This window comes from Patagioenas fasciata, chromosome Z (assembly GCF_037038585.1).
Source record: "Patagioenas fasciata isolate bPatFas1 chromosome Z, bPatFas1.hap1, whole genome shotgun sequence".
Lineage (NCBI taxonomy): Eukaryota > Metazoa > Chordata > Aves > Columbiformes > Columbidae > Patagioenas > Patagioenas fasciata.
In genome coordinates, this window is record NC_092560.1 from 65,753,220 (window position 1) to 65,780,107 (window position 26,888).

The following is a 26,888-nucleotide window of genomic DNA, read 5'->3' on the forward strand; positions in this document are numbered from 1 at the left end:
GAGTAACGGCCGGTAACGGTCGGCAACGCCAACCAACGTCCGCCGCCACGCTCCTCGCGCCCCAGGTCGCGCCCGCCCCGTTCCCCGTTCCCCGTTCCCCGTTCCCCGTTCCCCGCTCCCCGTTCCCCGTTCCCGTTCCCGTTCCCGTTCCCGTCCCGCCCCCTGACCCGCGGGGGCCCCTCCCGCCCCCGGCCCTTTCCGGTGCCCCCCCCGCCCGGCGCTGCCACATCCTCCGCTGACATCAGCCCGCGCCGCCATATTGGAGGAGAAGCAGCCTCCGCCAGCTCGGCCGCCGCAGGGGGGACGCCGGCCCCCGCTGCCTCCGCCTTCCGCGCCGCGGCCAAGCCCGAGCCCGCTTCCCATGACTCTCCCCGGCCGGCCGCTGCCCCGGTGCGGATAGGGCGAACGCTGGAGCGGCGCCTGTCCTTTCTCCTTCCCCCTCCCGAGCTGTCTCCGAGCCCCCCTCCCCGCGGCCCTCCCGCATCCCCCAGCCATGACTTCCCTGACCCAGCGCAGCTCCGGCCTGGTGCAGCGCCGGACCGAGGCCTCCCGCAGCGCCGCCGCCGACAAGGAGCGGGGAGCAGGGGGCGGCTCGGACGATGAAGGCCGCCGGGACGAGTCCGGCGACGACGAGAAGGGGGACTCCAAGGAAACGCGGCTCACCCTCATGGAGGAGGTGCTACTCCTGGGCCTGAAGGACCGTGAGGTGCGGCCGGGGCCATGGCGGCGGGGCTGGGGCGGGCCGAGGTGAGGGGCACTGGGCAGGGGGTGACTGGGGAGGCCTGACGGTGCTTGGGGGCGGCAGCAGTGGGGTACCCGAGGGGACACTGGTTATTCGGGGGCTGATGGAGAGTGTTGTTGGGAAAAGGAAGCTTAAGTGTTGCCAGGGTGTGGATGGGATGGGGGAGTGTTGCTGCAGGTTTGGGGTAGAGGCGTTACTGAGGACGGGGACTGTGATGCTGCTGGGGGTGAGGGGCACAAGCTGGAGCGGGCTCGATGTTTTGGAGGAGCTGGGAAAGGTGCTCGGATTTTGGGAAGGGGGAGCCTGGCAGAGAGTCTGAGTCGCCCTTTGGATGCGGGGTTCACAAAGGGGCTCGCACATTTTTTGCATTTCGAGGGGTTGGGACAAAACAGGGATCTGGAGGTGAGGGCCAGGATCTCTGGTCACTGTTGGTGGTTGGGTTGGAGGCCTGGGTGGATCTGTGATGTTTATACTAATTCTCCTGCAACCTACCAATGACTCTAATGTGAACGACTCGTTTACTTCTATGTATTTTGTCAGACACAATTCTCTGGTAGTTATGGGGTTCTCAGGTGCTACAGGGTGTTTAGTAGCCCTTTCTATTAAGGCTTTACAGGCAAATGCATGTGAAAAATGTGTTAAAATTGAAGGAGATACATGTAACAAAAATGGGACGAGAGTAATGAGAGTTGTCTCAAAATGAGGAAATGGCATTATTTTATAATTCCATGTTTTTACTGAATTTATAGCTTGATTATTTGTCATGATACTTGAATAACAGTCATTGAGGAAGATACACATCTACCAATATGTTGGATTTTTGTTTCCTGTGAAAGAGATAATATAAAAAGCATACACACTGCAGAAAATCCATCCTGTTGGGGAAACAATTCAGTTTGACGTGGTCTGTGGTGAAGCTTAATATGCCTTTATTTTAGATATGAGTTATAATATGAATTTAATTAAGAAAACAGCGTTCTTATTTTATAGTGGTGAGTAAATTAATCAAGTTAGTTCATTGATTTGGATGGAAGTCTCTTAAAGCTCTACGTGTTCCTGGGGATGGAATAGTGGGGGAGGGGAGCTGATAAGCTTTATGTTATTTGACAGTGTATTGCATCTAAAATAAAATTCCCAGTTGATAATGAATAGGCTAAAGAGTAGTTTTCATGGTTAACATTTATTTATGAATGCACATAGGTATATCTATATATATATCTAGTACAATAAGATTTTATTTCTTTTTCAGACTGTGTATTTTATGCTATATTGCTGTAACCTCATTTTTTTAGGGGGACTTTGCCATGGCCTCCTGATACACTCAGTAGATGCTCACAGTGATCTGTGCTTCCATCTGTTGAATTGGAGGCTTGTGCATTTCTCTTTCTGCACACCTGAATTGTTGCAGGAAAGTGAATTAGATGTGACAAGACAGATATCTGGCAGAATTGCATAGGATTTTGTGCCTTGAGGAAGGTGGCATAAACTAGGTGATCTTTCAGCTCATTTCTTTTTCAGGATTGTGTGGTAAATCTGCTGAATTTATGGGTCTTAGTCTATAAAGATTTCAAAGTAAGGAGTGTTCTGTCTGCCTAGAAAGAATATATGGTCCAAGTCTTTCTACTATATCAAAAGTTAATAGTTAGCATTGGGCCTAAAAATCGAGCTTTGCACTGATGTGTATCAAAATTACAAATTATCTAGCAGCTGTGGCACACAGTGCAGATAATCTAATATTGCTTTATATGGAAAAAGGATCTGAGTGTTTACAGTGGCAGGGATATCCATAACTCCCTTGGGATTTTCAAGTTGAGATGTCAGACAAAAAGAATGGTAAAATCATTGCTAGGGTAGGGGGCTGATGTGCAGAAGCTGTATGATACATGGTTTCTGAGCTTTGTTAGGTGTGAATCACTAGGTTTGTATTTTGGTTTTGGGTCTGCCTGTGCCGCTATGGACAAGCTGTACTGTGTGAACTGCTTTGTCACATTCCTTTCCTTTTAGAACTGGAAATAAAACTATGGACTCATTTGCAAATATTTTCTTTCCTCTATTTTTCTGACAGTAAGTAAGCAAAACTCACTTACTTATTTACATCGATGTGAGACTTCCTCATGACAGCAGTCAGGGGAAAGCAATGTAAGGTCTGTAAAGTATTATTGTGAAACTACACAAAGTATAAGGAAAAGGCAAAGGCAGGTGTGTGAGCTATAAGCTTAGTTAGTTAGTAGATTTAAAGCTGAGAATGTCCTTCCTGAACACTCCAACAGGACAAAATAGTCTAATGTTGAGTTAAATTAAAAAAAAGATGGGGTCTGAATTGGCTAAAGAACATATTTCCCTAAAAATAACTTCTCTCTCAGGAAAGTCACTCATAACTGCATTGATAAGTTTCAGGTCTTGGGGTATTTTGTTTTCCTGATGTTTAATACTGGTGAGTATGGATTAATACCATGTAGATTGCATACAAAATGCTGTGCATGTAAGGAGGTATTATCTATAGCTTGTGATTGTAGGTGGCAGAGTCTTTACTCATGAGAGGGAGTTTTTCAGGAAAATCCAGGCAGTGATGGATTAATGAGTTCAGTGTTTCTAGGAGATCGTTAGATATTTATGCAAATCCTGCCTTCAGGGTAGCACAGGGGTTGTGACAGCCAGAGCAAAACTTTTGAGTGGTTGCCTGGTTGTCGCTGAAGTATGGGTTCAGCGATGGGAATGTCTGACTGCCCTAAACCGAACACAGCACACCTCAATCCCTTTCCTGATGGTTGTACACAACTTCATTCACACATGCTTCCTGGACATGGCTTTTTTTTTTTGTTTTCCCACCTGTTTGGCCTAATTAAGTTGTACTTCAGGTATTGGTACAGGTTGGTCTTTTCTGCCAGTGTTTCCTCTTCCTTTTTGATCTCCTGTGTATACATAATTATTTGTGTATTTCAAGGTCAAGATAGGTTATATGGGGTATGTGCATGCTTGCATAGCATAACAGATGCAGTGACCTTGGAAGAGTAGGTAATATACGGGAACAAAATACATTACTAGAATTCTTCAGGGAGCATCACAAGAACACCTACACTTATTTGGAAACTCTTCAGAAACATGGCTGAGAAAGGGAGTCATGTTCATCCATTTAGACTAGAGCAATAGCGTGTTGCTATAGGAATAAAAAATACTCACTGTAATAAAATGCTGTGCTGTATTAGGTTAAAAATAGTACTGTAGTAGGATAGGTAGAAGCCACAGAAAAAAGGAGGTTATTCTGCAGAACTGCTGAAGCATTTGAGGTCATCACTCCCAAAAGAAGGGAGTGATAAGTATGAAAAGTTAGCTTATTTTAAAATGGCAGGTAAGAAGTGAGTACAGGGCAGTTTGTTCATTATAGCTCTTCTAGACATCTTGTAACTCAGTCCTACAGAAAATGGAGAGGTTTCTAGGTTGTGGTGCTCTATAACTGTTGCTCCATTTAAGTTAAGATTTTTGTACTTTTTTTTTTTTCCTCCTTTTTGGAAATTGTGAAGTACAGCGATGCACACAGCTGCTCCTTTCCTCTATACCATGGGTGTCAAACTCATTTTCACCCAGGACCACATCAGCCTCATGGCTGCCTTCGAAAGGCCAAATGTAATTTTAGGACTGTATAAGTGTAAATACTCCTACATTTATACAGTCTGAAAATTACATTTGTCCCTTTGAAGGCAACTGCAGGGCTGATGGGGCCACAGGTGAAAATGAGTTTGACACCCCTGCTCTACATGATCTACCACAACTAAACAAATTGAAGCAGCTGCAGAGACATGACATCTACTAAGATAAAATATTTATTTGGTCTGTAACTAGTTCCTTATTTACTGAAAGAAAACTACTGTAAAGTATGCTGAAATAATGGTCCTGTATTGTAGTCAACTGCAACAATAAATATTTCTAATTTTATTTAGCTTCTATTTAGTGAAGACTAAGATGCCATTTGTGAGAGAGAAGTAATGTTAAATCACTTTGTTAGGTACAGAAATTATCTTGGATCTTTACTACTCATATTTAGCCTTCCAAAACTTAATTTGTTGCTGAAGATTTAGTGTTGCACCATTGCTTTTTGGCCACATAGTTCCTGTGAAGATTTCCAGCATAGGATATTTTTCATTGTATTGAAATGTGTTATTAAGGAGCTAGTTTGCCTGCTCCAGATACGCTGTTTTATGTCTTCTTCAAATCTTTTTAGTATTTCCCCCCTCCCAATTAAAAAAAGTTTCAGCAGCAGCCTGAATGCCAACTCAAACCCTCCCAATTTTGCTGGAGAATATCTGAGACAAATGAGTGAAACATGAAGAGGCGTCTATTGGGAATTCAGATTTCAGTTGAAGGATGATGTATGACTGTGTTGAGACCTTGACAAAGACGTGCTTTTTCTGAAATGTTCAGAGCCTAATAACAACAAAGTGTGTAATGTCTGTGATGAAAAATTCTTTCTTTCATAGTGGCCTACCATTTTGGTCCTTTTTAAATTTCATGTCTGTACATAAATTACAGCCTAGGAGAAGATATGAGGTGCGGGAGGAAGAGTACGCAAATTCTGTGTGCTACAAGATGCAGCGAAGTGCTTCTAGATTGTGCTGCTGAGTAAACCCTACTTACGGGATCTTTGGAGGACATGCTGATTTGGTAGCAGTGTTTTGGATTCAAGTTGAGTTTGTGTTGAAATTGTGTTTATATTCTGTGGTTCCTCATGCAGCTGAACTGGTTATCCCTGCTCTGATCGCATGGCTAATCTGTAGTCTATATTATTTATTAATGGATAACTTTGAGTGTAATGTAGTCCTTTCTTTCATGTCAAGCTGTCTAGTGTATGATAAAGCTAAAAACATTGTCAAAGCCTTTCTAGTGATGCTTCTCAGTTTTGTCAAGTGCTCTTAAATAAACAAAGCTGTAACTCTTTTTCTTCTCCCTGTAGCAAGCTGTTTCTATTTAAAAAATTGCATGAAAAAGTATTACTGTTTATTGTTAGAATGGAACTGAAAACTAACATTTTATATTAGAAAAAATGTGCTATTATTTCAGGTGTTCTTTGACCATAAAGTAGTTCAAGTACTGCAGCATTTGTCTGAATTAGTTAAGCTACATGGAACTTGCCTTTGCAAGGCCAAATTGAGCAGAGTGTTCCAGAGAAAAATTAAAACATTACTTTCTTACCCACAGGGCAAATAATAACTACAGGACATGTTCACCTCTGCATTACTGGGGGAAGGGGAAGCTACCCTGGAGTAAACATGTGGATTGTTTTCCTCTCTGTAGACAATATTGTCAATCTGTTTTCTCATAACATTTAGGAAAGACAGAAAAAATAATAGCTTATCATATGCCAGTTTCAATTGTGTTTTTCCCAGCTTGCAAACAGGTATTAGATCAGTTTCAGTGATTTATTTTCATTCAGAAATATTCATAAAACGTTACTGCAGAATGACTTCACATGCACTTTTCAGACTTCAAAATTACAAGGTTACACATAACATGGTGCCCAACTGTTCTCTTCATCTAAGGGCACTGCATGTAAGCCTGGATGAGTAGGTGCACATAAGTGTGTGGTACTATGACTAAGCTTTCAGTCTGGATGCAAACCAGTATTATGCATGCCAAGACTTTCCCACCTACCCCCTACTGTATTTCAACCATTTTTACCTTTTTAAAAAAATTATTTAATCTTCCTCCCCCTCCCTTTTTTTTGATGGACCATTATGGTAATAAAATAGCATGCCTTGTAAGCTAGATCTTCGTAATTGTTATGCTCATAGCTCTTTTATTTGTGGATGTTAGAGGATTTATTCATCACACTGAGAAATTAGTCTGTCAGGGTTTTTCCGTGTCTTTCTGTTGCTGATACTCTTTTAAGCACTTGTAAGCTACTTATTGCTATACACTTTCTAGTCATCTGCCTTTATGGTCTTAGTAGATAGCATCATGTGTTTGTATTATTTACAGAGTCCTTAACTGCCAGGCTAGGTGTCTTTTGTGCATGGGCTGTACAAGGTTTCTACTTAGCCAGTCATTCTTGTACAGCACAGCGCATTGCACTTCCATTTTTTACCTGAGCACATGCTTGATTTTGCTTCAGCACTTCCACATTCAACAGTCTCTACCACGAGAGAAGCATTCTGTGCATATTATGTTGTGGTTTTGGTATGTCCTCTACATTGCACAGTGGAGAAGGCAGGTATAACATTTGTTAGCTAGATTGAAGTGAATGCCAGATGAATGTTCGATCTACACTAATCACTTAGTGCTTACTACAACTGCTTTGCCTGTGCTGGATACGTAAATGTGACTACTGCTTAAGAAGCATCTGCAGGCTATGGCTGAGACTTTATAGTTAGCACATGTTAAGTACTGAATGAAAGATCTTGTGCTTTTTAGTGTGAGAACAGTGCAATGAGTGGAATTTTTATCTTATAATGAAAACATTCACACGGCATTATTATAAGATAGTCTGTTTCTTGAAAAGTATTTGCACCTGGATAAGTGAAATATGAGAGATCTGTTCTGCCAAAAACAAACCCAAAGGAAACTAGGGGAAGTTTAGAAAAAGGAGGAATCCCTATGCCTTATGCATGCTTTTAAAGCACTCGAAACATGACTCTGGAAATCCATCCACATTAATGACCTGATCCAGATCGCTCAAAATAAAACATTGTACAGGTCCTGAATTTGAGATAACACAGTGCTTTACATAGTGTTTTAAATTGTGACCGCTGTGGAAGAAAAGGTAGAAGAGAGGCGTAGCTGTGGTATTTGGGGACAGATAAAGTATATTTCTAAACCTGAAGGAGGGATCTGTAGTTTTAATGTGCCCTAGTTAGTCAAAGTTAGTGGAACTTCCACGTAGTGTTTAGTTAGCCAATATTAAACCTGCTTTGTCTGTATTAGAAAGACCTACCAGGTTCAGGTTTCTCTTACTGTTTTAAGGAGAAGTGTACTGGGCCTCACTGAGGTAGAGCTAATTTTCTCCATAGCAACCAAGGTGGTGCTATGTGCTTTTTGTTTTGTTTTGTTTTTGACCAAAATGGGGTGGATAATGTAAAGGGTGAGTGTCATGAGGATGGAACCAGGCTCTTCTCAGTGACATCAGTGATAAGACATGTGGCAGTGGGTGCAAACTGGAACACAAGAGGTTCCACTTAACTATGAGAAGAAACTTCTTTGTGGTGAGGGTGACAGAACACTGTAACAGGCTGCCCAGGGAAGTTGTGGAGTCTTCTTCTCTGGAGACATTCAAAACCCGCCTGGACACATTCCTGTGTAACCTCATCTAGGTGTTCCTGCTCCAGCAGGGGGATTGGACTAGGTGATCTTTTGAGGTTCCTTCCAATCCCTGACATTCTGTGATTTTGTGAACAGTGTTTGCATAGCGTTGAGGCTGCCCGTTTCTCACTCTGCCAACCCACAGTGAGTAGGTTGGGGTGCGCAAGAGGCTGGGAGAGGGCAAGAGAGCTGACTCTGATGGACTGGTGGGGTACACCATGCTCTGTAGCGTCATGGTCAGCAATGAAAAAGGAGGGGAGGGAGTGAATTGTTCAGTGGTCATTTTTCAGGGACTGGCTGGGAATCAGTCTGCTTGTGGGAGGTGGTTGCTGAGTGTTTTGCATCACTTAGTTCTGTGTTTTCACTTTTCCTAGTCTATTCCCTCATCCTGCTGGGGGAATTGGGAGAGTGGTTGTGTGGGACTTAGCTGCCAGCCAGGGTCAGCCCACCAGTAGGAGACACTAAATGTGTGCAAAGTTTGTTTTGTTAGCTTTTGGTTGTTACATCAAGGCAGGATGCAAGCTGTTTTTTCTGATCTTGCTATATTTACTTGCTGCCATGGGAAGACTTGTTTTTTGAGTAAAATATCTGATGTGGAGGATTTGAGCACCAGTTTTAATTAAATATTTATTTCAAATAAATGTCAGATCTTATGCTGAGTGACAATAGCTGGTAGTGTAGAAATGAATTTGCAGCCTATGGAACAAATTATATCTTTCTTTTGCATGAAATATGGAGAACAGAGATTTGACCCTGATGGAAGGTGGCTTTGCAAAAGCTGTGCAAATATTTGGAGTCATTATCTGCATGTGTATACATTTAATCATGTTGAAAGTTAGGCTTTTAAGTTTGCTTTTTCATTCCTAAATGAACGGTCAGACTCTTAAGTGTTGATTTATTCAGGGGTCTCGTAAGGGTTCAGCAGTGTGCATTAGTTGCCTTCTTTTCAGCACAGTTAAAGTTTTTCATTGTCCTCATTTTAGTGAAGAGATTTGTTTATGTAATGTATACCTGTGTATGTGCTTGAAGAGCTGGGCAACAGCATTTGGCTTTAGTGCTTCCAGTAGCTGTCAGCAGTTGCTGTTTGTTATTTCCTCTAAAGTGCAGTGGCAGGTTAATCAAGTACCTGACAAGTTTCTTGTCAACTATACTGTGCCTTGTAGAATATGTATGCTTGCTTTCCTAAATTATTTCTGGTGTTTGGCTGTCAAGACACTTCAGAGCTTTTTCTCGCTAACTTGTCTTCTCTTTATAACTAGACAACAATTTATGTTTGAGTAAAATGGCTAATTATTTTGATTACATCAAAAGAGGAAGTCAAGAGGGACCACAGTCAGACATCGAAGTCCCCACCTTGTAGCATTTCAGTCATAAACACCACTGCACTCTGGCTTGCCTTTCTTTCTTAAACATATATTAATTTTCAAAGGTTTTTTAGGTCAGGTTGTATCATTAGATGTTCCTGCAGCCTTCTGGTTGAGAAGGTGATGGCTTATTTGAGAGCTAAGATTTGCAGCCAAGAGCTGGCTGGGTATGCGTTGGCATAGAGCCTTAACCTAATGTGAAGAAGATGAAGAGGAATCCACTTTATTTTAATTTCAAATTACTTGAAGTTTGAATATTGTGTCTTTGACACATAAGGAAATCCAGAGTATTCCTCTAGCAGTTGTTTTATTTGAATATTTTTAATATTCACAGTTTCTTGACATGTTGTTTTTAATCTTTTTTATTATTATTTTTGAGGGTTTTGACTGGTAAAAGAGATGAATGTTTCCTAAAATTATTTTGTCTTCAGAAATGCATTTTTATTTTTTCCGATTAGGTAGATAGATAGAACTGTATTTCTTTTACTGGATCTGAAATTTCTTTGTACCCATGTAATAACTACCTGAAAAGTGAACCTATCCATTTTGGCTATTACATATATTATCTACTTTTTATATACTAAGTAGACTTCTCTGAATGCATTCTTATCAGGTGAAGCTGGGCCATGTCTTTAACCAAACATATTTTAAAACATATTGGTCCATAGAAGAAGCGAAAAATCAAAATTCAGCAGACAGTACATGTGAAAACAGTCCTGTAAGAAAAATTGAGGGTTTGTCTTTTCATATTTTCTAGATAATAGTAAATGTTACTGAATCTTATTACTTTCAAAACAAAAAAATCAGTTTTGCATTTCAGGGTTGCTTGTTCTCTTAAGACTTACACATGAGAAAAAAAAAATGAGTGTGTTCACAGCTTACCATTGGTCTTGTATTGCAGAATTGTGGAGGTTTTTCTACTCTCTGGTCTTATAGATCTGTAGAAGGGGGAAAAGATTGAAGCTATCATGGAAGAATTACTTAAGCAATATCCTAACCCTGGACATATTTTCAGCTGAGTGTGAATGGTTAGAGGTAAGACCACACAGTTCTTTGCCAAAGGAAATTGATTTTGGTCTTGCCAGAGAATGCTGCCACAGAAGCTGAATTTGATTTTGTGTTTGGATCTGTCTGGTATTGCGCAGTACTGTAGTGTCATTGAGTACAAGATTTTCTCAGAGGTAATAAATCAATAGCTATTAGGCATAATAAATCGATATATGTGTATTGAATGTGTATTAGAAAGTAACAGAGAATCTCTAGATGCATAATTTGACCATGTCTGCTTTTGTTTGAGACATACTTGCTGTCACCTGCAGCTTCCAGGCTGTGGTTTCATTCATCTTCAGGTAGATTAAATTACTATAACCTGCACTGGAAAGAAAAGAACAGATCTTTTTAATCCCCTGAAAGTGAAAATGAATCAGTTCATATGACAAGATAGCTGTGGTGAGAGCAGCTTAATTTTACCTTGAGGATTTGGATAATTTTGGACATTCCAGCCTGCCTGTGATGGGTATTACAATGAAGTTTTTCCTTTTTCTCCTCTTCTATTATTGTTTTCTAGTGTTTGCATTTTTCCCCTCTTCTGTCATGGTTTTCTATTGTTTGCATTTTTCCCCAGCTTCTTATAAGTATGTTTAGTTATTCTGGTAAAAAGACTTTTTAGCTGGTTCTTCTTGAAGTTCAAAGTGCTCTTTATGTTTACCGTCAGTCTAAGGTTACTTGAATAGCAGAATTGGAGCGTTATAGAAATATGTATAAGGACCTAACCCAGGAGTAACAAGTGCTGTCTGGCTGCACAAGAGGGTCTAAAGGCTTCAAATTATCAGAATAAATATACAGTTAGTTGAACTAGTGTTGACCAGCTTTTCTATTTGTCATTGAGAACCTGGAAAAGTTTGTGCATTTTTTAAAAATTATTTTTTGTCCATTTTTAGAAGACCTGTTTATTTTCATGTTGAGAAGCTTCTTCCAGCAGCGTGATCGAAGAAGAAACTTAGATTAACTTTTTTTAAAGTGTACCTTATTTCTAATATAAGAATTTTCTGCTCTGAAAAAGGATGTGGTAGAAGTTTTTAGGTTTGACTGAAAAAGTCAGTAGTCAGATTTGTTGGACAAATACTTTATAAGATATACTCAATATTAAGCGTGTATACCATCAGTCTTGCTGACTTCCACCCACTTGAAGAGATTCAGCAACTGTACTCATTGTTCAGTGTAGAATGGTGTTCCTAAATAAAATACTAGCTTTTAACAGTTTTTAATATGTAAAGAATCCATAAAGTAACTTACTACAGTAACTCAGTTACTTACTTTGATCTTCTTATAGTTACATTATCACAAAGAAGAAATTTACTTACCTGCAACAATGGCAGGCAATTTTTTTTTCTTTCTAATCAACTGTTTTACTTTCAGATAAAAGGGTAGGAACCACAGAATCATGTATAGGTGTCAGAGGCTGACATTCATTTGTTTGTCTTTGTCTGCTCCTACTGCTGTCTGCTGGTATCTCCATTTAATTGTATGATTTCACGTGAATATCGTAGTGTTTCTCTTGTAGAAGAATACTGGTGGTAGATGCGTTTGGAATTCATAAAATGAAGCTTTTGGGACAACAGAAAGTATTTAAATTCCATGCTAAAACATAATTTCCAATAGACTGGGTAGTTTCGTTATCCTTTCTGTACATGTACTACTTGTATTTTGTATTTTACCTCTTTGGATTTAGGAGCAGCTTTAAGGAGATGTGTTGTAAAAGATCTTTAGGTGATTCCAACTGTTTTCAAAAGTTCAAATTAGTATTAGTACTTGCAGAGCAACTACACAAAGGAAGCAGTATATTAAGATAGTTCTCCTCTTTTTGGGAATACAGTAGCCCTATGCTTCTCATTCTGCTAGTACTGTTCATTAAAATCAAAATACTTAACAGTCATAGCTATGAAGCAGATAAAAGTTGTAAAGTTCCTTGCAACAGATTGTTGTGTTATAGATAGGGTGGAAGGGGAAGGAAACAGCCATCCTTGCCATGAAAACTGTGACAGATCAAAATTCCTATTAACCTGCTACAGTGCACCTGGATAGTGCATGCTGTTACTCTTTTCTCACTGCCCCCAGCTGTCTTTCTGTAGATGCCAAAATTGCTACTTCAGAGAGGAACTCCTTGACTAGAAAAGTGAGAGTTCTGTCACAGTTGTGATTAAGTCCATTATTAAATACAACTCACCACAGCATATATTTCAAGAGGAATTGTCTCTACCTGTCTTTTGTAGTAGGTTTCAAATGGGTGAGAAATTATGATTTGGGGTTATTATGTTCTGTCTGTGCTTTGTGCTGGCTAATAATAGGCTTGTGAAGAAAGAAATTGCAAAGAACTTGCTATTGCGTTGGAGAATTGGAAAGGGATGCTATTGCTATCTTGTAAGATTTAAATGATATAATTTCAGATGTATGATGATCAGGGTCCAAAATAGGGAGATGAAGGTAGTGGTGAATATAGTGCATAACACCTCAAGCATTAAGCATTTTATATATTCTGAGCAGATTGTGCTCACAAATGGCTTCAGTATAGGTAGCCCAATAATGTATTTCTTTTTTTAAATTCTGAGCTCTTTATCCCAATGACTAAGTGAATAATTCTAGCCCTAACTAATCAGGTTGTGAAAACAATTCAGGTTTTCAAAGGAGTTTACGCATTAAAGTGTGGGTTGACACTCAAGGGGATGCTCTTGCCTTTCACTGTCTGTCCCAGCCATGTTCCTTTTCCATGCTTCCTCTGGTATTTGTTCACCTGCTTGGTGAATCAGATGAGATGACCGTTAGCTTTCAAACAGACCACTTTCCCATCTAGCTGAGTACACAAATGCTACTATGGGCTCAAGAGAGAAATGGCAGTGATGTGCTTCAATGCGGTGAAAAAAACAAAACAAAACAAAACAACTTCTGTCTTCAGCAGCAGTTCAGGCTTTGGACTTCACTCTTGGATTTGACCCTCAAATGGCTGAAAATGAAGACACAGGGTAGGATGTACCTTCTCAAGTTACATGGTTTAGTGCAAGGTTAAAATGGGATGCTGTGACATAGATTTGAAAGGTCAGTAAAACTGAAATGAATCTCTTGAAGGAAAAATAATTGAAATGGTACGTAGAAAGTAGTAGTTCAAAAGAGATGCTAATGCTGGGAGGGTAATTAAACACTGGGATGTAATTTTGTCTTAAGTTTCTTTTCCTGCTTTTTTTTTTTTTTCCCCTGGTGTTTATCTCTGCCACATTAAATAACTCTAAGAAAAGATACCTAAATTTACATATATACAAAACATGAGTCTCTTAGTATTCATATAACTACTCAAGGTGATCATGCAGGTAATATTGCGTTGTGATGCAGGCTGTATAAATGTCAGAAGTGTTGCCGCTTTGCTAATGGTACTATGCAACATGGAGATCAGTCTTACATGTAATTTATACAGATAGACTACTCAATTTGTTTTGCCCAGTCCTACAGTGACCTAAACTGACTTACTGAATTTTTTTTTTCCAAGTTCCACATTTGCTTTAGTTAGTCCATCTCAGGCTATACATCTGTTGGCAACCGTTTCTTTTTATTCTTATCTTAAAAGTAGAACTGAATCTTGTATGTTTTACAAACTACGTTTTTATTATACTGGCATGTAAATGTAGTGCGGGTGGCTAATTGGACCTGAAGACAATTGGCCTCAATAGCTTCCCATGATGCCAGCAAGCACAGAATGTTTTCCAGTATGTTTTTCATCTGTGATTTCTGAGAACATACCATAAAAATAGTCTGCCACGTATCAGAAAGTATAGATGGCAACAAGAAGCCCTTGTTTGGCAAAGCTAGGTGCTTGTTTGTATATAAACAAAACAATAGTTTTTATGTCTTGGAGATTTTATAATGCTACCACGAACAGTATTTGAATGCTATCCACACAGAAGTAATAACAGTAATAGCAAACTCCAGCAGAGTTTGGGTTTGGGAAATCTAATTTTTCTATCTTTCAGCATCCAAGTAGAGCTGGTTGAAATTTTTCCTCTGAAATATTCTTCCAATGGAAAACAGGCTAGCTGTAAATTCAGAATTTACAGTTTGCTAAAGTGAAAGCATTCTTTAACCTAGATCAGGCATGTCAAACTCATTTTCACCGTGGGCCACATCAGCCTCGCGGTTGCCTTCAAAGAGTCAAATGTAATTTTAGGACTGTATAAATGTAAGAGTAGTTACATGTATACAGTCCTAAAATTATATTTGTCCCTTTGAAGGCAACCATGAGGCTGATGTGGCCCCCGGTGAAAATAAGTTTGACATGCCTCACCTAGAGTTTCCCAGCTAGGAGGCACAATCTGAAGTTAGTGGTTTCATGTCTTCTTGATGGACTGTCAGATGTATTGCCTCGATGTTAGGATTTCTAAACTCCTTAGGAGCTGTAATTGTTTTTTATCTTGGCTTTTTGTTACTTTTCAAGTTGGCCAGTTCCCCTTTTGATGAGGCTACCATGTCTGGAAAGGGTTAAAACAACATTTTATTTCTGCTATCTCCACATGAAGTTTCAGAAATTGCATTCTTTACATAATTTTTTTTTTGTTTTGTTTTGTTTTGTTTGCGTATTTCGTAAAAGAAGAATCTGGAATTTTCTGAGAACAAGAATTGAGGGGTTTGGGTAGGTCTAGTGGTGTTTCTCCTTCAAAATGAGGTTCCCTTTTAATTGTTTGGTGTGTTTCAGTTTGGTTACCGTTGATTTTAAGTACAGGGTGCTAAGTGGGGGTTTAAGGAGTACTGTTAAGTCTGAATGTAAAATTGAAGGGTTTTTAGTATGAAGAGTATAGAATGGGCAGTGTTACACGCCAGGGAAACTTTGCTGTTCTCATTCTGTATAAATGTAAATTGAATCTGAGTCAGCGCCGAAACATTGAGCTAACACTGACCTGTAGTACTGAATATGAGTCTGTGTGGATCTGAGGATGAGCCTGAGGGGCATGTTTTTTCTAAAGTAAATAAATATTTTATTTTTAGTTCAGTAGGCTGTTGTAACCCTCAGATACCTTCACAGACTATTACATGGCTTTATGATGCCTTTGTAAAAGACATATAAAGCTGATTTCTATTTGCTGTGGCTCTGTGGCTGCAAAGTAATCTTGGGACTCACTGGTTTAGATCAAGGAATGCACCAGCAGCTACCTAGGTTGTGCTGTACAATATTTTGTAAATAAGTGGCCATAACCAATTAAGTTAAACACATCAAATTTTTATATTGCTCTGTGTATCTTGAAGCCTCAGGGTACTGCTGCTTTCGTATTCTGAATTAACTGAAGAATTGGGGAGAGAATGTATGTTTCTGCAGTGGGAAGGACTCTTACATGTAAAACAAAGCATTCTGAGTAAAAGATCACCTGTTCTCCTGTGAGACTTTGGCGCTCCATATTATGAGTGGGTTTGTATTTGTAGTGTGTTTTGGTTTGCTTTTTTTAAATTTCACTCTGTAATCATTCAAGGTAATTTATCCATCAATATTTTGAGGTAATGACTACAAATGTAGACTTCTGTATATTAACGTATGGATTTTAAATATCCAGAAATGTAAATTTTGAGTGTCTTGAAAAACTGGTAATCAGTGTATTCTGTGGAAGTGTACTTTAATACCTCTGCAACAGCTCTTATTCTGTAATATTTGGTACTGAATACTTCAACAAAACATATGGGTAACCACTGAATTCAGAATAATTTGATGTTGTCAGAGTTAATGTGTATGTGTTTTCCCTGTATATGTAGTTTGCTCATCTGCTTAGCCATTGCTATGGCTTTATTAAATCATAAACAGATGATCCCATTAGGGTTTTCGCAGCTGGGCTGATAATGTTTGAGCTGCTCAATGACATTATTTCTTTTTCTATGCAGAAATTCTCATAACTTCTAGCAATCCTTGTGAACGATGTTTTGCAAGTCCTACAACCCTATTCCATTTTAAGTATAGCTTTACCTCCAAGATCCCTGACTCTCAAAGTTCACAAACTGGGAAGGATATTGTTAGGAATGGCAGCGGAGAACACTGTTTGCATGTCAAACCAAATTCTCATATTGTTCCATAAGCTGCAACAAGCGATGTCCAGGCTGTGTTCAGGGAACGAGTGCACACAAAATGACCACTCCAGTGTACACTGACTTCAACTGGGTGGGAGCCTCCCAGACCATGCATGATTTACAGGTCCACTGCTGCCTTTCAGACTTCATTAGCAATCTCCTGTGAATTTAACTGATTTTTGAAGAATTTTTTTTTAAACTTCTGCCTTCCTGTAAAACAGTTGGAATAGAAACATAGAAAAGAAGTTGGCCTTTGAGTTTTCTAACCTCTGAGCTAGCTTGATTTACCGCCTTTTAGCCCTTGTCTGTGGAAAAAGAAAAATTATTTCCTGTGCAAATAGTACTTTATTCTATATTGCTCTTCTCCCTTTCTGTATATTATTATTATTCTCTCTGCCCCTTTCACTCTTCTTCGCCATCCATCTGAAGCCTCTTTAATAGGCGGTAGTTCTTTAACGCTGAGCATTATTGTTTCTCTTTTATGCACCTTTTTCTAGTTATGCTTTATGCCATTTAAAGTATGTGTCAAGAAGCTGTTTCCAGTATTGGAGACAAATGTCTGCTTCTGCTGATTTTCAGTTACACCAGGAAGTTTGAGTTAAAGGATTATTTAGTTAGATTGTTGTGTGCTAAACTGACCTTCTGTGAAGGTTCCTTCCATTGTCTGAGGTCTTTGCAGTCAAGTGCCAGGAACAGCCAGTCCACCTGCCTGAGCTATCTGGAAAGATCAGTTTAATGGATTGAAAAATATTCAGGATGACACTGACCGTTCTAAAATATCTCCTTCACTGTGTTAATAGTATATTGAAATATGATGTTCCTGTTCTAGTGGATCGCTTGCAAACTCTGAGCCTGGGAAAAAGCAAACAAAAATCCAACCACAACAAAACAGTGGCGACACAGTACACATTTTCAATGTCATCTAACCTACTGGAGCAAGTAGTTCCATTTATGAAGAATGAAATATTTTTGAATTGTTTTCAGAATCACTTAATTAAAAGCTGTTGGATGGTTGTACAGTTTCCGTCTTTGGAGGTTTTCAAGACTTGACTGTGTAGAACCCTGAGCAACTTGATTTGATTTCATAGCTGAACCTGCTTTCAGCAGGAGTTTGGACTAGAAGTCTCCTGTGGTTCCCTCCAACCTGAAATATCCTGTGATCTTGTATTTCTCTGCATCTCACAGCCTGTGGCTTATGTGTTTAATAACTGCTGGAGCAGATGAGTTTACATCTGGTAATTGCTGCCAGGAGTGGTAAAGTTAACGTCACTTCATTGAAAAATACTGACTTCAAAAATAAATTCAGTTTTAATTACACAATAAATGAGAAAAAATTAACACTTTAATTGTTTGCATAATAATATAACACATTTTATGAACGTAAAGAAGTGTATATGTATCATGCCACAGCTGTAAGTTTATGCAATAGATTTTTAGTTTGTATATGTGTTGTTGGATTTCAAAAATTGTTATATAAAGAGGCCATTTGACTGGAAAGAGTAGAATGTAGGAATTTTTTTCCTTTTTATCAAGCAAATGCTTGCACCTTATCTCGTATGGTTTTGGCAAAGAAATGTGTGGTGCCAACTAAAATCTTTACAGAAAGTCTGACTCACAAGTGTAGCCGATACTCACAAATAAGATAACTTGCTGATTAGATAACTTCTCAAAGCCCTTTCAACCTTAAATTTATGACCTTTTAAGATAAGTATCTGACATATTTTAGTAATTACTTTCTAGAAATTCAGCACTTTTGTAGACTTTTTGGAAGAATTGTTCATCTGTGTAATGCAGCTCTTGAAAATAGATCTAAGTGCTAGAAGGAAGAAAATATTCTTGTGTTTCTGGAAATCTACATTTAATGGCATACATTAGTTAAGACCTGGTTTGTAACTTTAGTGGACTTCAAATGTATGCATCTTATATCTCCATACATTGGCAACTTTTATTTGTGAGTAGAATAAAATTGAATTTGCTCTTGATTTAAGCTAGCCTTTGTTATTGGTTAAGATGAATTTCATGAAGGGGAGTGCACTGCTCTTATTGCAAAAGTGTTTCCAACACTTTTCTCTAAAGTGTCCCAAAGTGAATATTTTCAGAGATGCATCACTAGAGGGGTTTTGGGAGGTCTTTGTGGATTGTACCAAGTGTTTCTCTTGTCATTTCTCAAAAGCAAAACATTTCTTAGAAATATTTTGTTCTGTCTTAGATACTCAACTATTTAAAATCATGCAAGAACTGTGTTGGCTACTCTCTAGGTAAAATAGAATCTCTTTTTTTGGTCATAATTGTTAAGCAATAGAGTATGAAAGTCAATACATGTATTTCTAGATATTAAGTAAATTTATTCGGTCAAATACTACTTTCTGCTGTTCAGGCAAACAGCTATCAATGAAGAAATACAGGTGAAAAAGTATGGTAGATGTGGTATGGTTCATTGAATGAATATGTATGTAGTACATATAAGATCAATATGCATCAAGCTTTAAAAATACATGTTTTCAAGGGATTTAAATTACAAGATGGAACCTATTCGAAATATTTACTTGAAAACTTCTGTCCTTTGTTTTACTATGTTGAAGCTGAAATGTCTGGTCTGTGGTTTGTGCTGATTGCCACCTTTGTGGTTCCACTGTACTCCATAGTTTACTTAGTATTGATTTTTCAGGTGGTTATTATTTCATCAGTGCCATATTATTTATGGATGTAAAATCATGTTAATATTTCTCAGAAAACTTGGATAAGCCTGTGTGATGTTGATAATGCCAAATGCTTCATGTATTAAAAAGATACTATGTTTATTTTGACCATATATAAACTGCATTTTATATCTCAGAGTTCTCAGTATCCTGCTGGTTTATTTTGTGTGACTTTCGTGAGATTTCACTGTTCTTCAAAAAGCAGAGACTAGGTGTCAAAACTAATATGGGATAAGTTGGTTGCTTTTTCCTGTTTCAGTACAGGAATGGTAGTTGACTAGTGATGCTACTTCAAGTGTCTGAAGGCAGGTGAACTGCTTAGAGAAGGCAGTAAGCCTTTTTTCCTATCTGCTTTCAGGTGTGGAGATGGCGGTATCTTACTGTCTTTCATTCTTCCCAGGGTTACACATCATTCTGGAATGATTGCATCTCCTCAGGATTGCGTGGCTGTATGTTAATTGAATTGGCATTGCGAGGGCGTCTTCAGCTAGAGGCTTGTGGAATGAGGCGCAAAAGTCTATTAACAAGAAAGGTAAGTGGAGGGAAATAGTCATATTCACTTTTGTGTCACGCTTCAGGCAATTCACTTTTGTGTCACGCTTCAGGCAATATGGTAGCTATAAATTACAACAAGTTGCAAGAAGACTTCTTTTTTTTTTTTCTTTACATGGGGATGGGGACTCTGAGTAGTGACCTAAGGTAAATGCATAGAGATAAAAGTGTTCAAATGGTGAGCTGAAGTACCTTGGAATATGTTCTGTACATGTTCTGTGTTCCTGTTGGCTCTCTTGACGTGTGCCTGTTGCTGTTTGGAACCTTGCAGAAACAGCTGGCCACCTTTGGCCAGGGTGCAGTGGCAGCAGTTCCTTCTGAGAACCAGTAGCACCAGTTCTAATCTGCCAAAGGAACTGGCTTTTGCAATGTTGGTGAGATGTGGGCTGGGGCTCAAAGGAATGGCTAACAGCCTGCCAGATGTATCCTGCAAGTTGTTTTAATTCTCCTGTACACAGTGTGGCAGTTTGTGCTTGCAATGCATGGGAAGGAAATGATCTGTGTACCTTGGGCCCCTGAGAACACAAAACTATCCCACTTAAGCATGTGACTGCTGTGTTTAATTTGTTGTACTGACTGGCATTTAAGATGGGCAAGTTTTTAAGGTCCTGTGTTGAACTGGGCTGAAGATTTGAGACCTTGATTTATTAGTTTTTATACTGGATTTTTTCCTTAGTACAAAATGTGTGAAGTCATGCTGTTCGAAGAATTTTTACTTCATCAGTGCTAGAGGATACTTGTAAAATAAACTTAATGAAAACATAGTCAAATGTTGTCTATCCACCACAAATAAATTCTTTTTTATGGCACATTTCCCTGTCAATATTATCTTTTGCTGAATTTTTCAAAGGAAAGCTGTCAGATTTCCCAACTTTCTGCCAGCTTCGTTCTTGTCTGAAGAATTGAACCTCTGTTCAGACAAACAGCTCCTACTTCTCTTAGCTTCATGTAAGCACTTTCAGCATTGATTAGTCTGCATATTTTTTTTTTTCCAGAAAGTTTTGGCTCTATAGGCATTCAGGATTATTCCTTAGCAATTATTTTAATTCTGTGCAGACCTTGTCAGCTCTATCTACCTGAAATTTCAACTATGTTTTTATTTAGGAAAATGGAAAAATAACTGATGTGTATGTTCAGTAAAGAATACAAGCAAAATTATTGAGTTCTTGTCATCCTTTTTGGATTTTTTGGTTGGTTGGTTATGGTGTGGGGGTTTTTTTGTGTATGTGTCTTTTTCATTTTGGGGTTTTTTTTGTGTATGTGTTTTGTTTTGTTTGGTGTGCGGTTTTTTTATGTTATGTGGCTTTGGGAGTGGGCAAGTGTGCTTCGTTTCTTCTCACTCCCACCTTTGCTTAAGGAGATAGAAAGGCTACCCAATATTAAAGGTTTTGTTCTTTCTACTCTTATAATGCAATAGAGAGAATTCTTTATGCAGAGAGGACCATTCTATGGAAAACACTTTAATTTAAAATTCAAATGAAGATTCATTTCTGCCCAAGTAATTTCTTGCAAATAAAATCCTTAGCTGCTTGTGTGTATGAGGTTTCTTCTCCCTCTGCACCACCTCTCTCAATTTAGAAATCGGTCTCATTAATGACTTGTGTTGTTTTGTACCTTATCTGAAGTTTTACTTTAACAGAAAGTTTCAGGGTTATTCTGTTGGCTAGAGGCAAGTGTTTCAACTCTACCAAGTGCCCTTCTTTGTCAGCCTTTTGCAGGCTTTTCTCCCCTTGCCCTCAGCTTTCACTTTGAATTAAATACTATGCCTAGAGAGTGGAATGAGCTGTGTAGTTGCACCAAAGGTTGTGGTTTAGTGGCAATACAATTGTCTATGGCTTCTGCCTCTCAGGCTGGCCCTTCTTCCTCCTCACCTCAGGTCCATCCTCAGATTTTGTGGGAAGGTAAAACCTCCTTAAAACTCAAAACTTTGATTTGTGAATCAAGACCCTGTATGTTCAAGCCATGGTCTGGAGGAAGTTTTGGCCTGTGTTTCAGCTGAGAAGGGCAGTCCTGTCTTTGTGAAGAGGCTTATTGGAGTCTCTCTTGGGTTGTTACTTGAATTTGTGCATCCTTGTTGGATAATGCCTCTGGCTGAAAACTAATTCACTTCTTGGATAGTTTAGTTTTTATTTTAATTACTTCCTTGATCTTGTCTTCAGGCGGGCCAGAAAGTGAGACTGCTGGCACACGCAATAAGGTGAGAACAAGAAGAGGGCAGAACTAGTTCTTTAGGCAGTAGTACGAATTTATAACCGTCTAACTGTGGCCTTAGTCATACAGCTGACTTAAAAGATTGCTAGCTACAATGATTTCTACTTCAAGCCTTAATTCAGGTAGAACTTTGCTGGGTGGTTGTTGTTGTTGTTTTTTGTTTGTGGTTTTTTTTTTTTTTAATGTGGTTTTGTGGAACTTAAGAATGGATCAGGATGCATTAAATCCATGCTTGAATGCCACAGAGAGACAAATGAGACTGAGAAATGGGCAGACAAGGACTTGATGGACATTAGTGAAACTTTGGAAGTGAATATGACATTATATATGTTGCAACATCCTTGTAAGTTTGGTTTAAGAGTATGTAATTATTGCATCATTTTTGAGCTCTATCTACTGATATCAATTTAGAAACAAGGAAGTGAATATTGAAGTTTATATATAAATAAAGGAATTTCTAAGACTAGTGGTTGCTGATCGTATAAAATGATACTCTGTGCTGCCTTACAGCCTCAGCAAAAAAACAAGATCACTAGAGTTCTTACAAACAGAAGAAATCCCAACATATCCTTGGCGGATTTACTTCAATATTTTATAGCTGACAATTCTGAGTGATTAATGCATGAGTGAATTTTTGTATAAAAAGTAAACTATTAAGTTTTTTACTTAAAAATCAATGCAAGAAGTGCTTAATTTTTAGCATTGCTTAATTGCAAAATTACATTGTGGAAAATGCAAATTAAATATTCTGTATAATTGAAATTTCCTCAGTAGTTGGATGCAAGGCAGATCTAGTACCTGATAATTCACTGAAAAATTTGAATAAAGATTTTTTTTTTTTCTTTCCAGTAAGGCTAAGGACCATAATCTCTGAAGAATGAGAATCTTAGCTTCTTTCTCTACCTTAGCTCTTTTGTTTGAGAGAAAAAAAATTCCCCCTTGTGGGTGCTTAATCTTCTGTGATGATTCAATTCACAAGATCGCCAACCCACTCAATTTCCCACTCTTCTCATGCTGTCCTGACTCTGAAGAGAGTTAGCCAAGAAGTATTTATCAATAAATCCTTCAAGAAGAAGCAGATCCATGAAGACAGGAGAGAGGGGGCTGGGCTTCCGCTGTTGCTTCTCTCCACATGCTGGAGAGGGCAGCATAAATACCCTAGGAGTGTGAACCAGAATACTTTCGTTTAAGGGCAAGGGTAATCAGAAGAATCTGTGCAGTAAATATTCAGTGCGGCAGAGAAATGAGAAGAAACAGTGCTGTATGCCTGGCTGCAGAGAAGGGTAAACTTTGAAACAGAATTATGGGGCCTTGTGGTTTCACAAGAGCTTATGAAGTCTTGGCTGAGTTGAATGGGGCATGCAGCTTACAGCTCTTTCCTTAAGCACCTGCATGTTTAGATTTGTAATCTCACAGTGCATTATATTTACACTGACTTGACTTCTTTGCACTGTAGAAAAAAGCATCTTAACCCCAAATAAGCAAGGAAAGCTGTTTCTAAACTCCAAAAATAAAAACCAACCAACCAACACCACCAAAAAACCACAACCTCCAAAAAACCCACCTCATATCCTAGACGTAAAAGTACTTCATTTATCTCTTCAGTGAGGTTTGTTTTGATTGTGTGTGCGTTATGTTTGGTTTTGTGGTTTTTTTGTTTTGTTTTTTAGTTTTGTTTTTTAGTAATGAAACAGGTCAAAAAGAACTTCACATCTCGTCTGTTAGGGTGAGATGCTGAGTAGTAGGTTACCAAGTGCAGCAGGCTGGAGAGATCCATTGTAGCTCATTGGCGTGAAACTGATCATATGGGACACTTGAAAGAAATTTGAATACTGTTGGAATATCACTTTTAAAAAGAAGATAAATAAGTTGGGTGTTTTTAAGTTAACTATTAAAGGAAGGTCTGAAAGGTACCAATTATAGCCACAATACTGCAGCTTAAAAACCCATCTTGAAAGATGTTTCTGTATAATTAGAGAACGGAAACTTCCGAAACTTTAAGATGGAACTGGAAAGTATGTAATATACCTGTATTTTCAGTAAGGGTTTTTGAGTGGTGCTGTGGTGCAAACTTGTAAATCAAGAGGAAAAAGATACATTGTTTTGTGTTTAGTTTTGAATAGGGGTTGTCTGGTTTGAAATGTAGTTGTGTTCTTAAAACCCAGTATCTAAAATTTATGGTTGGAGTAATATCCAGCTCCCAAAAATGGAGACCTGGACAGTATCTCAAGTGACCATTTAATCTTGATGCAGTAAAAGATAATGAGATTTCTCTGGACCCTCTCTGGTAGATGTTTAGTTTCAGAATTCTTCATTGAGTGCAATTCAGCAACTCCCTGCATGTTTAACTTACCTGTTGAAGTTTTTGACAATACAACCTGCATTTTTCTTATTTCCAGAATAAGCTGGTATATTTTATTTTTCGCAAAGTAGGGACCCTAACCTACTGTTTGATACTTTCTTTGGAAAGTATCTTACCTGCTTTCTTTTTAGATCTAGACAAACTTAGTTCTTTTTAGCCTGACATTGTGGGCTGCTTCGTTCTTGCCTATTTTATTAAAAATCTTAGTTTCTGTGCTTCGTGTATATGATCGAAATTGGAAATAATATTTCAGCTATGATCTCATCACAAAGATCTCTCCAGCAGTTCTCCTTTCCATTTCATTGACTTTGTATGCACCTACAGTTTGGGATCATCTTGCCAGTACTGAAAACCGTCTTAACATTGCATAGTGTCATCTCTAGACACTATGAAAATGTACTGAACTCCTCTATTATTTGTAGTAAGAATTATTAGAACTAAGAAACAGAACTAAACTTGGAATGTATTTCATTAGGACACTTAAGACTTTTCCAGGACACCTTTCTGATGACCATGAAGCTTTACGAAAAATAAGAGCTTTCACTAGCTTCTTCTCTTGTATATGTGCATTTGTGTTGATATGTTTTTCTGTCAGTTACCTATTCTCTTTTTACCTGATGCTTATAAATACTAACTTGTAAAACTATTTAAGTTGCCAGATTTGTTATTTTCATAGCTAGCTTTGAAATTACGGTAATTCTTCTTTTCTTAAGGAAAGAGAGATTTTTATTGTTATCTGTTTTTTATTCAAACATATTGACTTAGGCTAGTTTAATCTGTATGTTTTTGTTTGGTGCATATGTTTTTCTAACCAGAAAAAAATGGCCTTTGTATTGTTTTATATAACTATGTGTGAACAAGCAGTTATTCAAATACATAAATTTTATTATTTCACTGTGAGTGATCTTTTTTTTTGTAGTTGTTTTTGTCCTGTGCTCTCTTGAGAGAAGAATTGAAATAATTGTCTAAGTTACTAAAGAACAAACTTAAATGATACGGCATTTACTATTGCATATTAAGGGGTTTATTAGTACACACATATTTTCTCTGGTATGTGTGTTTTAACTGTTGGTGAACAGAACACAGTGTTGCTGGTTAACGTTTTTCAGAGCTGTAAAACTCACAGATGTTGTCTGGAACCTGTTTTTGTCCATCAGTACGTGGAAGAAGAAAACCAGTTTTCCTGCTTTTTCAGTTTGTAACTTATCTCTCAGTTTCACATGGCCTAACAGTTTAACTGCAGTATTTTGAAGAAATTGATGTGAAGCAGTAAATAGGCTGCCATCAGAGAGTAATTTAACACTGTAGTATACTTTGATTTGTGGGGAAAGCGTAGGACCTGGCTGGGTTAGTGGATTGTCTTCTTTAGCAAAACAGCCATTAAACATGTTATTAATACTATCGTTTTAGTCAGTTAAGGTTAATTTAAGTTATAGACAACTTATGACTTAACATAGCTTTATAATTAAAATCTGAGATACTCAGGTTGGTTTCTTTGTTTGTTTTTAACTAGGTATGTTTTTTTAAACTTGCATATTCGTAGAGATGATTTCTTATTTTTTTTAAATATCATTGGTTTTGATAATAGGCAGATTTTTCCATTTTTTTGTTGTCAGATGTTTATGGTCTGTGCATTAAGTCAGAATACTGACTGCATTTTATTCTGTCCTAGGTGATTTGCAAGTCAGATGCTCCCACAGGAGATGTTCTGCTTGATGAAGCTCTGAAACACATAAAAGAAACCCAGCCTCCTGAAACAGTACAAAATTGGATTGAACTGCTTAGTGGTAAGCCTTGGACATCACGTATTTGCTCCCCGCCCCATAAAGCTAATTATGTTACGTGGCATCACTAGATCTTACGCTGTAAGGTTTTCTGGGAGAAAGTATGCAAATAAGTTAATTAGTCTGTTGTCCAGAGTAGTCTCTTGTTGATTGTAGCCTTTACTCAAATGTAATTAACTGTTGCTTTTGACTTGGTATAGAAAAGATCTAGATGTGTCAGAGGACATCACAACTCTGTGGGAGAAATGGCTTCCACTGACTCTAAAGTAAATTCGGACTGCACCCTGGAAATACAATCACCTTTCTCTGTAATGGAAAGTGAAAGTTAGTGGAAGTTTGGAGTACAGGTGTATGAATTCAGTATTCGGACCTTTTGATAAAGAAAGCAGCTCGCTGCTCAGATGTAAAAATTGGGGATGATTTGGCCATTAATCACAACAAAATAATAAACAGTTAAGAGTTCTATTTTTCCATTAACTGGGGAAATGTAACATATATTTTCAAATATTAGATACTCCTTGTTCAAAACAAAGTTTTCAAGATAAGTACTTTGCACACAGCTCTTCCTGTGAAGGGAGTAAGTTGTTGCCAAAAAATGAAATGTCAAGCAGATTTCATCTTTACAATTGCAGATAGCATTTTTCATATAGTCTCACGTTGCACCAGGTGACGTTTAGATTGGACATTAGGAAAAAAATTCTTCACGGAAAGGGCTGTCAGGCATTGAAACAGGCTGCCCAGGGAAATGGTAGAGTCACCGTCCCTGGAGGTGTTTAAAAGGCGTTTAGACGA

General features: G+C 38.3%; 1 protein-coding gene across 1 annotated transcript in view; it reads left to right on the forward strand.

Annotated features, from left to right (window-relative positions):
- Nucleotides 1–222: 222 nt before the first annotated feature.
- Nucleotides 223–26,888, forward strand: part of GOLPH3 (golgi phosphoprotein 3) — a 31,690-nt gene continuing 5,024 nt past the window's right edge. Inside the window, exons 1-3 of the mRNA XM_065861150.2 lie at nucleotides 223–706; nucleotides 19,588–19,719; nucleotides 25,985–26,099. Coding sequence (XP_065717222.1) covers nucleotides 494–706; nucleotides 19,588–19,719; nucleotides 25,985–26,099 — 460 coding nt within the window. The 5' untranslated portion in view covers nucleotides 223–493. The remainder of the gene's footprint in view (nucleotides 707–19,587; nucleotides 19,720–25,984; nucleotides 26,100–26,888) is intronic.